This window comes from Drosophila takahashii, chromosome 3R (genome assembly GCF_030179915.1).
Source record: "Drosophila takahashii strain IR98-3 E-12201 chromosome 3R, DtakHiC1v2, whole genome shotgun sequence".
NCBI classification, from domain to species: Eukaryota; Metazoa; Arthropoda; class Insecta; order Diptera; family Drosophilidae; genus Drosophila; species Drosophila takahashii.
In genome coordinates, this window is record NC_091681.1 from 16,762,500 (window position 1) to 16,776,707 (window position 14,208).

The 14,208-nt window shown below is 41.2% G+C and overlaps 4 protein-coding genes across 4 annotated transcripts; all 4 read right to left on the reverse strand.

Annotated features, from left to right (window-relative positions):
• Positions 1 to 592: 592 nt before the first annotated feature.
• LOC108064320 (organic cation transporter protein-like) lies at positions 593 to 2,715 on the reverse strand. Its single transcript, XM_017151813.3, has 6 exons — positions 2,529 to 2,715; positions 2,219 to 2,375; positions 1,890 to 2,148; positions 1,423 to 1,834; positions 856 to 1,362; positions 593 to 795 (listed from the first exon to the last, which is right to left on the reverse strand). The coding sequence occupies exons 1-6, from the start codon at positions 2,669 to 2,671 to the stop codon at positions 672 to 674; spliced, it is 1,602 nt and encodes a 533-aa protein (XP_017007302.3). The 5' UTR covers positions 2,672 to 2,715; the 3' UTR covers positions 593 to 671.
• A 1,394-nt stretch (positions 2,716 to 4,109) lies between these two features.
• Positions 4,110 to 6,964, reverse strand: LOC108064264 (organic cation transporter protein-like). The gene is made up of 7 exons (XM_070216569.1): positions 6,942 to 6,964; positions 5,984 to 6,157; positions 5,663 to 5,819; positions 5,351 to 5,609; positions 4,883 to 5,294; positions 4,318 to 4,824; positions 4,110 to 4,257 (listed from the first exon to the last, which is right to left on the reverse strand). Exons 1-7 carry the CDS (start codon positions 6,962 to 6,964, stop codon positions 4,110 to 4,112), a joined length of 1,680 nt encoding a protein of 559 aa, XP_070072670.1.
• Positions 6,965 to 7,769: 805 nt separating this feature from the next.
• Positions 7,770 to 9,985, reverse strand: LOC108064319 (organic cation transporter protein-like). Its single transcript, XM_017151812.2, has 6 exons — positions 9,831 to 9,985; positions 9,346 to 9,511; positions 9,017 to 9,275; positions 8,549 to 8,960; positions 7,969 to 8,475; positions 7,770 to 7,908 (listed from the first exon to the last, which is right to left on the reverse strand). Exons 1-6 carry the CDS (start codon positions 9,971 to 9,973, stop codon positions 7,770 to 7,772), a joined length of 1,626 nt encoding a protein of 541 aa, XP_017007301.2. The 5' UTR covers positions 9,974 to 9,985.
• A 1,091-nt stretch (positions 9,986 to 11,076) lies between these two features.
• Positions 11,077 to 13,895, reverse strand: LOC108064318 (organic cation transporter protein-like). The gene is made up of 7 exons (XM_017151811.3): positions 13,809 to 13,895; positions 13,271 to 13,746; positions 12,746 to 12,911; positions 12,390 to 12,648; positions 11,923 to 12,334; positions 11,353 to 11,859; positions 11,077 to 11,292 (listed from the first exon to the last, which is right to left on the reverse strand). The coding sequence occupies exons 2-7, from the start codon at positions 13,411 to 13,413 to the stop codon at positions 11,154 to 11,156; spliced, it is 1,626 nt and encodes a 541-aa protein (XP_017007300.2). The 5' UTR covers positions 13,414 to 13,746; positions 13,809 to 13,895; the 3' UTR covers positions 11,077 to 11,153.
• Positions 13,896 to 14,208: the final 313 nt, after the last annotated feature.

Below are 14,208 nucleotides of genomic sequence, written 5' to 3' on the forward strand. Positions count from 1 at the left end.
GCGTCTTCATCCGCTTATCAGGCATTTAACTTGGTCACTCGAACGGAGTTTCTCGAAAATTTTGGCTTGTTGACTTTGCCTTAGATTTATAGCAGATTTAGCCACTGCTGTGCTGTAAGTCACGCCTGAAATGGAATCTTTTTAAAGCGGGGGATTACCGGATGCCCGGATTCTTTGTTTGTCGCCTGACACTTTAATGGGAGGCCGTTTAGAGATATAGATTATATATAGTATAGATTACAGGTCTGCTTTTCGGAGGCGCCAAACGAAGCCTCTCAAAAGTGCAATGAAAGTAGGCTTATCTCGCCGGGTACTAAAAGTTCCGGAACCATCGGCGTGATCTATATAAGTCATGCCCTAGACAAGTGATACTTGTGTTTAAACAAGCCAAATTAGCGTCTGTAAGTGGACACTACACAACCTAATGGATGTCTGAGTCTGGGATTAAAGGGGTCTGAATTCCAGAAATGCGATCAGTATATGATGAAATTGGCTACTTTTCGTTTTATCCGAAACCATAAAATCTGAGCTCATTGTCTTAGTAGCGTAATTTCTACTGCCGCCCATAAAAATTAAGTGATCCGTAAACATGTTTTGTTATTATTCTGTATTCATGGGTTTAGGTTTTATTATATATTAAATACATTTATTATAACTAGGTACTTTGTAATTTAGCTGGCTGACTCCAGCTGAGATTCGGCTTCTTTTGTCAGTTTCCGTGAAAAGCAGGGAAAGTAATACCATTTTTCGCCCTTGGCAAAGACCTCGCCCTCCTCGAGAGTCTGTGGAAGTTGCCTGCAGGATAAATTTTATATATATTGAAAGAGTCACATTAATTTTTATAAAGAAACTTACTTGTGCAATGTCTCCGGAAGAGTCAGGCAGAAACAACCGCCAATGACGAGCAGGAAGCTAATCAAGAGCGAGGGCAGTGGCTTGTAGAAAGTGCCCAGGTAGATTATGTACGAGCTGAAGAACCCGAAGGCATTGCCCACCACATGGATGTTGGCCACCCCTCGTCCTCGCACACTGGTTGGAATAATTTCAGCCGCGTACTGGGCCTCCGCATCGTAGGCCACCACCGCTCCGAATCTCGCGAGGCACACCATGAAGCCCAGGAGAACGGAGTAATTCGCAGGATCCAGAGTGCCCACCAGGTAACCAGTGGCAGCCGTGATGATGGCACCCACAAACAGAGAGGCACAGGCCATGCCCTTGCGTCCGATCTTGTTTTGGAACAGGATAATGGTGAGACCACCGGGCAGGACGACAAATCCTGAGTAGGAGAAGAGCTTGAAAGGCGATATGCCCACGCCTTCAACGTTACGACTCAGGATGTCGAATGCAATTGTGATGATCACTCTGAGAAAATATAAAGGCAATTAAACCAATTTTTAACACACCATTATCGTTTCAACTCACGATTTTATCAATAGAATTAGTGTGAACTTTCTCAGTCTTGGAGTCCTCAGCATGCCCATAAATGTGTCCTTGGACTTCTTTTCCGAACTGTTTAACTTCTCGCGATAGTGCTTGATGAACTCATCGAAAACCGAGTCCTCCACTTGGCGTCCGTTGAACTTGGCGACGCTTTTTAGATTGCTAACTGCCTTGTCGAACTTCCCCTTAGTTAACAGCCACTCGACGCTTTCATGGAGGCAAACTGGGAAGATCAGCATTCCCAGGGCTGGAAGAGAGGCCGCCCATAGGTAACTCCTCCAGCTGCCTAACCAAATGGCCATCCAGGGCGAGATCATCAGGCCCACTGAGTAGAAAACGCCCAAAATGATATTCAGACCGAAGGTGCGGTGCTGTGGGCTCAAGTACTCGAAGACTGCAAAGTTGAGTGGTTATGTATAGTGAAAAATATTATGGATCCAGTAACCTACCCAAAATGTACATCAGGACATACTGAGTGTCCATAGAGAGACCGGAAATAAAGCGGGTGAAGGAGAACCAGGGAAGATCTCCCACGAAGGAGGTGAAGAAATCACCAGAGGCTCCAGTCAAGGTCGACAGAACGCAGGCAGGCAGACGTCCTATGCGATCGGCCAGATATCCGAAGAATATGCTGCCCAGGGCGGAGCCGATGAAGAAGAAGGACTGACCCACCGCCAGTTTGTAGGCATCGTCGCAGACCCAACCGAGCTGTGTTCAATATTTCAGACATCAGTGTTTAGATACCAAATGCCTTTTCTACTTTTGGGCTGAGACTTACCTCTGTAGTAACGCTCTCGTAGTTGCTTTCCCTTTCGAAATCCCATGAGTTGCACTTGTAGTCCCGAAAAGAGGACAGATCTTCATCGTATTGAATGACACTGCAGGCCAACAGTGAAGTCGAATTCGGTTGGAAGTTTTCTTTTGGTGCAGAGCAACTAAAAATAAAAGGAAACAAATGTAATTAGAGTAAGTGAGGAGAGAAACAGTTTTTTTTCTGAATTTAATACAAAAATGTTCATTTTTGTTTTGTTTTTAAAATAAATATTATTGTTTTTAGTTTCTATTTTATTGTTGAGATTTCCGCTCACCTGTGCGAAGGCGTAAAACTAATAAGTGTCTGTGAAAAGTAGTGCAGCGAGGATACTATATTTGTGTACCCATAGAGACCCAACAGCAGGATTTGGTATGGACCAAAGTTTCCACACTTTTCCAGGACACGCTGGAGATCCATTTCGCCACAAGAACCTTCCCTGATCGCAAACGAACAACTTATGCCAATGGAGGGTCCAAGCAGCTGGTATATGTACATATACTCGATTCGGGCGCTGGCTATATAATGCTAATACTGTGCAAACACAGAATATCTACTGCTAGTTTATCTCACACCGGGGCATGAGGAAGAAAGAAAGCTTTTGAACCATTTCCGACGTCTGGCTACTGGTTGGCGTGTGGAGAGTTTCGTTTGGGTCCCATGGGGTGATTATTAATGTGACGCCCGCACAGCATAAGTATGCCCTGGAATTATCTTTACGGGCGTTATACGACCCACTAAACTGTTGCCGTCTGGCAAATAGATACAAGTGAATCTGAGCAAACAATGTCTCGTTGGTGTTACACAGATTTTTAGACCGATGTATTCAATAAGAACTTTAAGTTCTAATAACTTAAATATAAAGACTTTTTTCGACAACCTATTACTTTTTATCGATGTGTTGACTTATAACCATTGACTTTTTCTGTCGATAAATGTAAATTAATGCAATCTGAATATTTCCTTTGAAAAATTATATAAAAGAAGCCAGACTAGAGCTGGCAAAAACATCATAAAACATCTTAACTAATTTCCACTTGAAGTATGAGCTATATAGCTTTAGTCAGGAGACACTTATTTCAAAACAAATACATCGTGTTACAAATATTAAACAAAAAACGCCAGACACATTTAAACGTCTTCAAGGTGATTGTGGGCGTTATAGGGTCGGAAACGCTTCCTTCTACCTGTTACATACTTTTTATTCTCCCTTCTATTCCTTTTTACTCTACGGTTTACGGGTATAAAAATGATATAAAAGAACCTAGTCCTTGAGCAGGCTTAAAACATCATGGGGGTGTCACAGAAATCTCTTCCAACCAAAATTTCCACATGATTGTCAATATTTCCTTTAATAAATACTAGACTCTAGATCTTGGGCTGACTAAAAACCCATATTTTCCACAAGAAATATGAGCTACATATTTTTTGTGCAAGACAAAAAAGTTACAATAAAACCATTGTTATATTCTTGAGCAACCTTAGTATATCTGGTCAAAGGAAATTTCCCCTTATCCACGTGCCAAAGAATAAGGTGGATTTATTTTGTTTGAGTAATCTTTATAACAATTTTTCAGGTGCCACTAAAGTCTGAACAATCCAAAATAAAGCCCAAAAGCTAGAAAGATGTCTGGGTTTGGGATTTAGCAGATCGGATTTCTAGAAATGCGATCAGAACATGATGAAATCGGGTTAGTTTATTAGTGTCCGAAACCATATAACAAGTAATTCATGTCTTAGCAGCACTTATCTACTGCTACCCATAAAAATTAAGAGAGCAGTAAACATATTATCATGTTGTTTGCATTCTTTTGTATGAAAAGATAATTCTTTTATTATATACATTTATATTATACATTTATTGTAACTCCTTTGTAATTTCGTTGGCTGACTCCAAGTGAGATCCTGAATTATTTGTTTGCTGTCTGCGCGAAAAGCAGGGAAAGAAATACCATTTCTCGCCCTTGGCAAACACCTCGCCCTCCTCGAGAGTCTGTGGAAGTTGTCTGCGGGATAAATTAGATAAATATTAATGAATCGGATGATACTAGTCAGCAAAAACTTACTTGTGCAGTGTCTCCGGAAGAGCCAGGCACAAACAACTGCCGATTAGGAGAACGAAGCTGATCAGAAGAGATGGCAGCGGTCTGTAGAAAGTTCCCAAGTAGATTACGTAGGAGCTGAAGAAAGCGAATGCGTTGCCCACCACATGGATGTTGGCCACTCCACGTCCTCGCACACTGGTTGGAATGATTTCCGCCGCGTACTGGGCCTCCGCATCGTAGGCCACCACCCCTCCGAATCTTCCCAGGCTCACCATTATTGCCAAAAGAACGGAATAGTTCGCTGGATCGAGGGTAGCCACCAAGTAACCAGTGGCCGCCGTAATGATAGCACTCACAAACAGAGAGGCACAGGCCATGCCCTTTCGTCCGATCCTGTTCTGGAACAGGATAATGGCAAGTCCACCTGGCAAGACGGCAAATCCTGAGTAGGAGAAGAGCTTGAAGGGCGATATACCCAAGCCCTCCACATTACGACTCAGGATATCGAAAGCAATCGTGACGATCACTCTGAGGAAATATAAAGAAAGCTTAAAATTAATCATATATCATCTTCATTTAAACTCACGATTTTATCAATAGAATTATTGTAAACTTTCTCAGTCTGGGAGTCCTAAGCATGCCCATAAATGTGTCATTGGACTTCCTTAGAGAACTTCTTAGCTTCTCGCTATAGTGCTTGATAAAATCATCGAAAACATAGTCTTCCACTTGGCGTCCGTTGAACTTAGCGACGCTTTTTAGATTGCTAACTGCCTTGTCGAACATCCCCTTAGTTAACAGCCACTCGACGCTTTCATGGAGGCAAACAGGGAAGATCAGCATACCCAGGGCTGGAAGTGAGGATGCCCATAGGTAACTCCGCCAGTTGCCCAGCCAAATGGCAATCCAGGGGCAAATCATCAGGCCAAAGCAATCGAAGACTCCCACGATTATGTTTAGCCCGAAGGTGCGGTGTTTTGGGCTCAAGTACTCGAAAACTGCAAGAGTTTTTATTTTTACTTTCTGCGTAAAAGTGCAAGCTCAGTTTACATACCCAAAATGTACATCAGGACGTACTGAGTGTCGATAGAGAGACCGGAAATAAAGCGGGTGAAGGAGAACCAGGGTAGATCTCCCACGAAGGAGGTGAAGAAATCACCAGAGGCTCCAGTCAAGGTCGACAGTACGCAGGCAGGCAGACGTCCTATGCGATCGGCCAGATATCCGAAGAATATACTGCCCAGGGCGGAGCCAATAAAGAAGAAGGACTGACCCACCGCCAGTTTGTAGGCATCGTCGCAGACCCACTCGAGCTGTGTACAATATTCCGGACATCAGTGTTTGTTTGGGTTGTCTACCTTATTACCTCTGTGGTAACGCTCTCGTAGTTGCTTTCCCTTTCGAAATCCCAGGAGGTGCACTTGTAGTCCCGAAAAGAGGACAGATCTTCATCGTATTGGATGACACTGCAGGCCAACAGTGAAGTTGAATACGGTTGGAAGTTTTCTTTTGGTGCAGAGCAACTAAAAATAAAATAAACCAATATAATTAGAGTAAGTGAGGAGAGAAACAGTTTTTTTCAGAATTTAATACAAAAATGTTCATATTTGTTTTGTTATTAAATTATTTTTTATAAAATAATGTTATTCTGTTTAGTTTAAATCTTATTGTTGAGATTTCCGCTCACCTGTGGGAGGGCGTGAAACTAATCAGTGTCTGTGAAAAGTAGTGCAGCGAGGATATTATATTAGCGAACCCAAAGAGACCCAGCAGCAAGATTTGGTATGGACCAACGTTTCCACACTTTTCCTGGTATATGTACCGTATAGTCGATTCGGGTGATGGGTTTATAATGCTAATACTGTGCAAAAACAGAATATCTACAGATAACACTAGGCAGCATCAAAAATTAACCTCGATTAATGCTATATTTTTGGATTCGTTACGAATTCCCAAGTTAAACTGCGTTTTCCAAAGAGTTCCCCGACGCAAGGATTCTTAGCAAAAGGACCTCAAAGTTCGAAAAATGCTGAAATTGGCCAACTTTGCGGAGCTCTCAGAGGCAAATGGATGCATGGCTTGGTTTGAAGTTAAAGTTTTTTAAAAGATACACCCTTTATCTTTCAAACCCCATACATAAAATAATTTAAGGATTTTTTTTAAGGCAGAAATAAATTCCAAAAAACATAGTCTAAAAACTGAAAAACATACAGCTGCGGTCAAAATAGTAGCAGTGTCGCCGCCTTGTGTAATTGTATCCAATTAGTCTAATAGTAAAATTATAATCAATACAATATTACCAGGAAAAGATCAATTACAACAACAAACTTTTAAATACACAGGGCGGCAACACTACTACCATTTTGACCGCAGCTGTATACTTTTATGTTTTTTTGACTATGTTTTCTAGAATTTGTTTCTTCCTTAAAAAAAATCTTACAAATTTTTTAAGTATGGGGTTTAAAAGATAAAGGGTGTATCTTTTAAAAACTTTAACATCGAATCAAACCATGCATCCATTTGCCTCTGAGAGCTCCGCAAAGTTGGTCAATTTCAGCATTTTTCGAACTTTGAGGTCCTTTTGCTAAGAATCCTTGCGTCGGGGAACTTTTTGGAAAACGCAGTTTAACTTGGGAATTCGTAACGAATCCAAAAATATAGCATCCATCGAGGTAAATTTAAAAAGCACTAAAAATGCTGCACAGTGTAATTTATCTCACACCGGGGCACAAGGAAGATAGAAAGCTTTCAAACCATATCCGACGTCTAGCTTCTAATTGGCGTGTGGAGAGTTTCGGTTGGGTTTCATGGGGTGATTAATAATGTGACGCCCGCACATAAGAATGCCCTGGAATTATCTTTATGGGCGTTATAGGATCCACTAAACTATTGCCGTCTGGCAAATAGATACAAGTGAATCTGTGCAAACCACTTCTCTTTGGTGTTACACAGATTTGTAGACCGATTTATTCAATAAGATCTTTAAGTTCTAACAGTGGCGGATCCAGGATTGTTTTGTGGGGGGTGATATTAGAATAATTTTTAAGAAAGTTTCTTAAAGAAACTTATTTCACATCGATACTTTAACCAACTTCAATGTAAAACAATGCAATGTCAATATTTCCTTTAACAAAATACTAAAAGCGCCTTGACCTTGAACTGCCTAAAAAATTCATAACCTAAATATATATCACCAAACCAATATTTCACAACAATACCATTGGTTATTTTCCTTACCAAGCTTACTAACTTGGGTTCCACGGAAATTTCCCCTTATCCACTTGCCATAGAATAAAAGGGATTTATTTCGTTAGAGTAATCTATTTAACTAATTCTTTAGACGGGTGCCACTTAAGTCTAAGCAAACGCCTAAAAGAGTCTTTCCAGTGCTACCCATAAAAATTAAGAGACCCGTAAATATGTTTTGATATTGTTGTATGAAAAGTTATGCTTTTATTATACATTAAATACATTTACTTTGTAAATTCGTTGGCTGACTCCAACTGAGATCCTGAGTTATTTGTTTGCTGTCTGCGCGAAAAGCAGGGAAAGAAATACCATTTCTCACCCTTGGCGAATACCTCGCCCTCTTCAAGAGTCTGTGGGAGTTCCCTGCAGGAAAAATTAAATAAATACAAATGGATTAGAGGATAGTAGCCGACAAACACTTACTTGTTAAGGGTTTCTGGAAGAGCTAGGCACAAACAACTGCCGACTAGAAGAACGAAACTGATCAGGAAAGACGGCAGAGGCCGGTAGAAAGTTCCCAAGTAGAGGATGTAGGAGCTGCAGAAGGCAAAGGCGTTGCCGACCACATGGATGTTGGCCACTCCTCGTCCTCGCACACTCGTTGGAATAATCTCAGCCGCGTATTGGCCCTCCGCATCGAAGGACACCACCGCTCCGAATCTTCCCAGGCACACCATGAATCCCAGAAAAACGGAATAGTCCGCTGGATCGAGGGTGGCCACCAAGTAACCAGTGACCGCCGTGATTATGGCTCCCACAAGGAACGAGGCACAGGCCATGCCCTTTCGTCCGATTCTGTTCTGGAACAGGATAATGGTGAGTCCTGCGGGGAGGTAGCAGAATCCCGAGTAGGAGAAGAGCTTGAAGGGCGAAATGCCCACTCCTTCCACATTACGACTCAGGATGTCGAAGGCAGTTGCAACAATTATTCTAAGGAAATGTTATAGAAGTTAAAGATAAGATTAAAGTTAAGAATAGAATACATCTTTATAATTTTACTCACGATTTAACCAATAGAATAAGGGTAAACTTTCGCAGTCTTGGTGTCCTTAGCATTCCCATAAAAGTATCCGAAGATTTATTCTGCGAATTGTTCAACTTCTCGCGATAGTGATTAATGAACTCATCGAAAACAGAGTCCTCCACTTGGCGACCGTTGAACTTGGCGACGCTTTTTAGATTGCTAACTGCCTTGTCGAACTTTCCCTTGGTCAACAGCCACTCGGCGCTTTCATGGAGGCAAACAGGAAACAGCAACGATCCCAGAGCTGGAAGAGAGGCCACCCACAGGTAACTTCGCCAGTTGCCCAACCAAATGGCAACCCAGGGGGAAATCACCAGGCCAAAGCAATAGAAGACTCCCAAGGTTATGTTTAGCCCGAAGGTGCGGTGTTTTGGGCTCAAGTACTCGAAAGCTGAAAGGATTCTTATATTTACTTTCTGGTTTAAAAAGCAAGTTCAGTATACGTACTCAAAATGTACATCAGGACATACTGGGTATCCATAGAGAGGCCGGATAAAAAGCGGGTGAAGGAGAACCAGGGCAGATTTCCCACGAAGGAGGTGAAGAAATCACCAGAGGCTCCAGTCAAGGTCGACAAAACACAGGCAGGCAGTCGTCCTATGCGATCTGCCAGATATCCGAAGAATATGCTGCCCAGGCCGGAGCCAATGAAGAAGAAGGACTGACCCACCGCCAGTTTGTAGGCATCGTCGCAGACCCAACCGAGCTGAGTTCAATATTTCGGCCATCAGTGTTAAGTCACTAAGCGAGTTTTCTACTTTTGGGCTGAAACTTACCTCTGTGGTAATGCTCTCGTAGTTGCTATCCCTTTCAAAGTCCCAAGATGAGCACTTGTAGTCTCGAAAAGAGGACAGATCTTCATCGTATTGAATTATATTGCAGGCCAACAGGGATGTGGAATAATTGGAATTCTGCAGGAAGTTTTCTTTTGGTGCTGAGCAACTAAGATAATAAAATTTTAATGTGGCATTATAACAAAAATTATCATCTATATCTAAAAAGAATTTGTAAGTTTTTAGAAAAACTCTACCTGTTAAATTATAAACAATATTGTGTTGCCTATTAGTAATTAACATTAATCAAGCGTCTTGCATACTATTTAAGCCACATCGTATTTAAAGTGCATCTTTATGTTAATGTGTTTTTTTGCGAAATATAACTTGTATATTATTAATGTTTATTTATATAATACCCTTGGTTACGATTTACTGTTCTGAATTTCATCACTTATTTTCAAAGTGAATGCGAATTTCCCGCTCACCTGTGCGATGGCGTAAAGCTAATGATGGTCTGCGAAAAATAGTGCAGCGAGGAGATAATGTTCGCGTAGCCGTAGAGACCCAGCAGAAGGATTTGATAGGGGCCAAAGTTGCCACATTTATCAAGGACACTTTGGAAATCCATTTTGGAATACGAAACCGCAGCGATCGCGAAACAGCGACTGATGCCGACTAAGGGGTTCGAGCCGCTAATATATAGCCAATTCTGGGTGCTGGCTATAATACACCTCAAACACTGAATACCTGCTGCTAGTTTATCTAAAAATAGGGGAAAATAAAGCGTTTGAACGTGTGGTGAGTTTCGTGTGGATCCCATTGGGTAATTATTAATGTGACGCCCGCACAGCATAAGTTTGCCCTGGATTTATCTTTACGGCAGTTATACGGCACACTAAACTGCTGATGTCTGGTAAATAGATACAAGTGAATCTGTGCAAACAATGTTTTGTTGGTGTTACACAGGTTTTTAGAGCGATATATTCAAAAATAAAAATATAAAGACTTCTTTCTACTCAATATTACAATCGATAAATATATAGCACTGCAATTTGAATATTTCCTTTAAGAACCCAGACCTTGAGCAGGTGAAATACATCATAAAAAATGTTAGCTTAAGTCCAGCTATATAGTTTTAGTCATAAGACACTTATTTCACAACGGTTCCAAAGTATTACAAAGATTACACAAAACAATCAACCTTTCCAAGCGACAAAAAGCAGCAATGGTATTACTTTTTACTACAAGCAAATAATTATGTTTATAATGTTAGTCACATCGATTTTTAGAATCTTTATATTATTTATTTAGAACGTAATAACATTAGGTTTTATTAAAATTATTAAAAATTTTGTCAAAAAGCAGCTAGTCCTTAAATACTACCTTAGCAAATATAGACTCTATAGTTTTTATCACCAGGCAAATATTTCACAACACAACCCTGTTTATATATTTTAACTCGGGTCAAAGAAAATTTCCCTTTATCCTGGTGTTATTAAATACGGGGAATTTATTTCCTTGGTGCCACTAAAGTCGGAACAATCAGAATATAAGCCCAAAAGATAGATCCAGATATTTAGGGTCTAGGATTTAGCAGATCTGATTTCTAGAAACGTGATCAAAACGTGATGAAATCGGGTAAGTTTATTATTTTCCGAACCAATATAACTAAAAATTCATGTCTTAGCAGCGCTTTCCACTGCGACCCATAAAAGTTAAGCGACCAGTAAACATGTTTTGATATTTTTTGTATTCTTTTGTAAAAAAAAGTTAATGCTTTTATTATAAATCTAATACATTTATTATAACTACTTTGTAATTTCGTTGGCTGACTCCAACTGAGATGCTGACTTCTTTGTTTGCTGTCTGCGTGAAAAGCACGGAAAGAAATACCATTTCTCGCCCTTGGCAAATACCTCGCCCTCCTCGAGAGTCTGTGGGAGTTGCCTGCGGGTTAAATTAGATAAATATTAATGAATTGGAGGTTACTAGTCAGCAAAAACTTACTTGTGCAGTGTCTCCGGAAGAGCCAGACACAAACAACTGCCGATTAGGAGAACGAAACTGATCAGAAGAGATGGCAGCGGTCTGTAGAAAGTTCCCAAGTAGATTACGTAGGAGCTGAAGAAAGCGAATGCGTTGCCCACCACATGGATGTTGGCCACTCCACGTCCTCGCACACTAGTAGGAATGATTTCCGCCGCGTACTGGGCCTCCGCATCGTAGGCCACCACCGCCCCGAATCTTCCCAGGCTCACCATAAATCCCAGAAGAACCGAATAGTTGGCTGGATCAAGGGTGGCCACCAAGTAACCAGTGGCCGCTGTGATGATGGCTCCCACAAGGAGCGAGGCACAGGCCATTCCCTTTCGTCCGATCCTGTTCTGGAACAGGATAATGGCGAGACCGGCGGGCAGGTAGCAAAATCCCGAGTAGGAGAAGAGCTTGAAGGGTGATATTCCCACGCCTTCTACATTTCGACTCAGAATATCGAATGCAATTGTGATGATCACTCTGAGAAAAAGTGTTAAAAGTTAAAAATATTAAAATAATATCTACGTATAAAATTTAACTCACGATTTTATTAATAGAATAATGGTGAACTTTCTCAGTCTTGGTGTCCGAAGCATTCCCATAAAAGTGTCCGAAGATTTATTCTGCGAATTGTTCAACTTCTCGCGATAGTGCTTGATGAACTTATCAAAAACAGAGTCTTCCACTTGGCGACCGTTGAACTTGGCGACGCTTTTTAGATTGCTAACTGCCTTGTCGAACTTTCCCTTGGTCAACAGCCACTCGGCGCTTTCATGGAGGCATACAGGGTAGAGCAGCATGCCCAGGGCTGGAAGAGAGGCAGCCCATAGATAACTCCGCCAGTTGCCCAGCCAAATGGCAATCCAGGGGGATATCATCAGGCCAACGCAATAGAAGACTCCCAGGATTATGTTAAGCCCGAATGTGCGGTGTTTGGGGCTCAAGTACTCGAAAACTGCAAGAATTTTTATTCTTATTTTCTGAAATTAGTGGAAGCTCAATTTACTTACCCAAAATATACATCAGGACATACTGTGTGTCCATAGAGAGACCGGAAATAAAGCGGGTGAAGGAGAACCAGGGTAGATCTCCCACGAAGGAGGTGAAGAAATCACCAGAGGCTCCAGTCAAGGTCGACAAAACACAGGCAGGCAGACGTCCTATGCGATCGGCCAGATATCCGAAGAATATGCTGCCCAGGGCGGAGCCAATAAAGAAGAAGGACTGACCCACCGCCAGTTTGTAGGCATCGTCGCAGACCCACTCGAGCTGTGTACAATAAATAAAAATAAAGAAATAATAATAATATTCCAAACATCAGTTTTTGGACACCAACTGCCTTTTCTACTTTTGGGTTGAGACTTACCTCTGTAGTAACGCTCTCGTAGTTGCTTTCCCTTTCGAAATCCCAGGAGGAGCATTTGTAGTCTCGAAAAGAGGACAGATCGTCATCGTATTGAATTATATTGCAGGTCAACAGGGATGTGGAATAATTGGAATTCTGCTCGAAGTCTTCTTTTGGTAACGAGCAACTGAAAAAATAAAGTGTCCGGGTTAAAAAATATTTTATAAATTAACATATATTTTAAAAATAATTTTTTGAAATAGGCTTGTTGATAATTGCCAAATTGTAAATATTTTTATTTGCTTATCAATACGTTTTATTAATATTTGCAGCGCTCATACATATGAATTCACACTTATAGTATTTAAAATGCATCTTTGATCGCAAAATATCACTTTAATGGTTTGGCTTGCTTGCGGGATTAAACTTGAACTTAAAATTTTCCATTGGGCCTTGCTATGTTTATTTAGAAGTGACCCTTGGTTCTGATATACTGTGCCGAATTCCATCACTTCTTTTCAGAGTGAATGGGAATTTTCCGCTCACCTGTGCGATGGCGTAAAACTAATGATGGTCTGTGAAAAATAGTGCAGCGAGGACACGATGTTCGTGTATCCGAAGAGACCCAGCAGAAGGATTTGATAGGGGCCGAAGTTGCCGCATTTTTCGAGGACACTCTGCAGCTCCATTTCGGCACACGAAACCTCTGCGATCGCAAAACAGCGACTGATGTCGACAAAGGGGTCCGAGCAGCTGGTATATAGCCGATTCTGGGTGCTGGCTATAATGCGCTAATACACTGCAAACACTGAATACCTGCTGCTAGTTTATCTCACACGGGGGCATTAGGAATAGGAAAAAAGAAAGCGTTTGAACAATTTCCGACGTCTGGCTTCTGTTTGGCGTGCGGGGAGATTCGGCCGAGTCCCATGGGATTTTTATTAAGGTGACGCCCGCAGAAGCATAACAAAGCGCTGGGTTATCTTTACGGGAGTTTTACAATTCCAATATACCTAAAGATTCTGGCAAATAGAAACAAGTAAATCCCATTAAACAATGTCGCGGCGATCTTACACAGACTTACAGTTTGGTACATTCAATTAGAATTTCGGCTATCGTGATCTTTGAGTTCTGATTAAATTTCTATACATTTTTCATAGCCCGTTGAAAACTGCATCCGCTTTTCTCTACTTCTGTTTTCTAACTGACTGAATCGAAAAAAATCTAGAACACTCTTTTTTCGTCCATTATAGTTTCTGTAGTCTTTTTTCTTCTAATCACTCAGACAAAATTAGTTTTAAATGAGCTCACCCAAAAAAGTGTCTTAGTAAAGTTAGTTAAAGTGTCTTTTTACTTTTTTTGTTTACCCAGTGACGAAAAGGTGAGTGGTTTGCTATTTTTAGTCAGTGGAGTAGTAATCGAAGCTCATATGACTTCGTTTTTTCACTGGCTTTCGTCACACATGGCCTTTGGAACTTTCAAAG

Bases quoted from the DNA above. Each gene is read 5' to 3' on its own strand.
- LOC108064318 (XM_017151811.3), bottom strand. From the start codon at position 13,413: ATGGAGCTGCAGAGTGTCCTCGAAAAATGCGGCAACTTCGGCCCCTAT. The intron at 12,912-13,270 runs GTGAGCGGAAAA...TTATTTTTTCAG, and splicing joins AGTTTTACGCCATCGCACAG to TTGCTCGTTACCAAAAGAAG. The intron at 11,293-11,352 runs GTAAGTTTTTGC...TTTAACCCGCAG, and splicing joins CTTCCGGAGACACTGCACAA to GCAACTCCCACAGACTCTCG.
- LOC108064319 (XM_017151812.2), bottom strand. From the start codon at position 9,973: ATGGATTTCCAAAGTGTCCTTGATAAATGTGGCAACTTTGGCCCCTAT. The intron at 9,512-9,830 runs GTGAGCGGGAAA...TTATTATCTTAG, and splicing joins AGCTTTACGCCATCGCACAG to TTGCTCAGCACCAAAAGAAA. The intron at 9,276-9,345 runs GTAAGTTTCAGC...TATTGAACTCAG, and splicing joins ACGAGAGCATTACCACAGAG to CTCGGTTGGGTCTGCGACGA.
- LOC108064264 (XM_070216569.1), bottom strand. From the start codon at position 6,964: ATGGATGCTATATTTTTGGATTC. The intron at 5,820-5,983 runs GTGAGCGGAAAT...TTTTATTTTTAG, and splicing joins AGTTTCACGCCCTCCCACAG to TTGCTCTGCACCAAAAGAAA. The intron at 4,258-4,317 runs GTAAGTTTTTGC...TTTATCCCGCAG, and splicing joins CTTCCGGAGACACTGCACAA to ACAACTTCCACAGACTCTCG.
- LOC108064320 (XM_017151813.3), bottom strand. From the start codon at position 2,671: ATGGATCTCCAGCGTGTCCTGGAAAAGTGTGGAAACTTTGGTCCATAC. The intron at 1,835-1,889 runs GTAGGTTACTGG...TCAACTTTGCAG, and splicing joins TGTCCTGATGTACATTTTGG to TCTTCGAGTACTTGAGCCCA. The intron at 1,363-1,422 runs GTGAGTTGAAAC...ATATTTTCTCAG, and splicing joins CTAATTCTATTGATAAAATC to AGTGATCATCACAATTGCAT.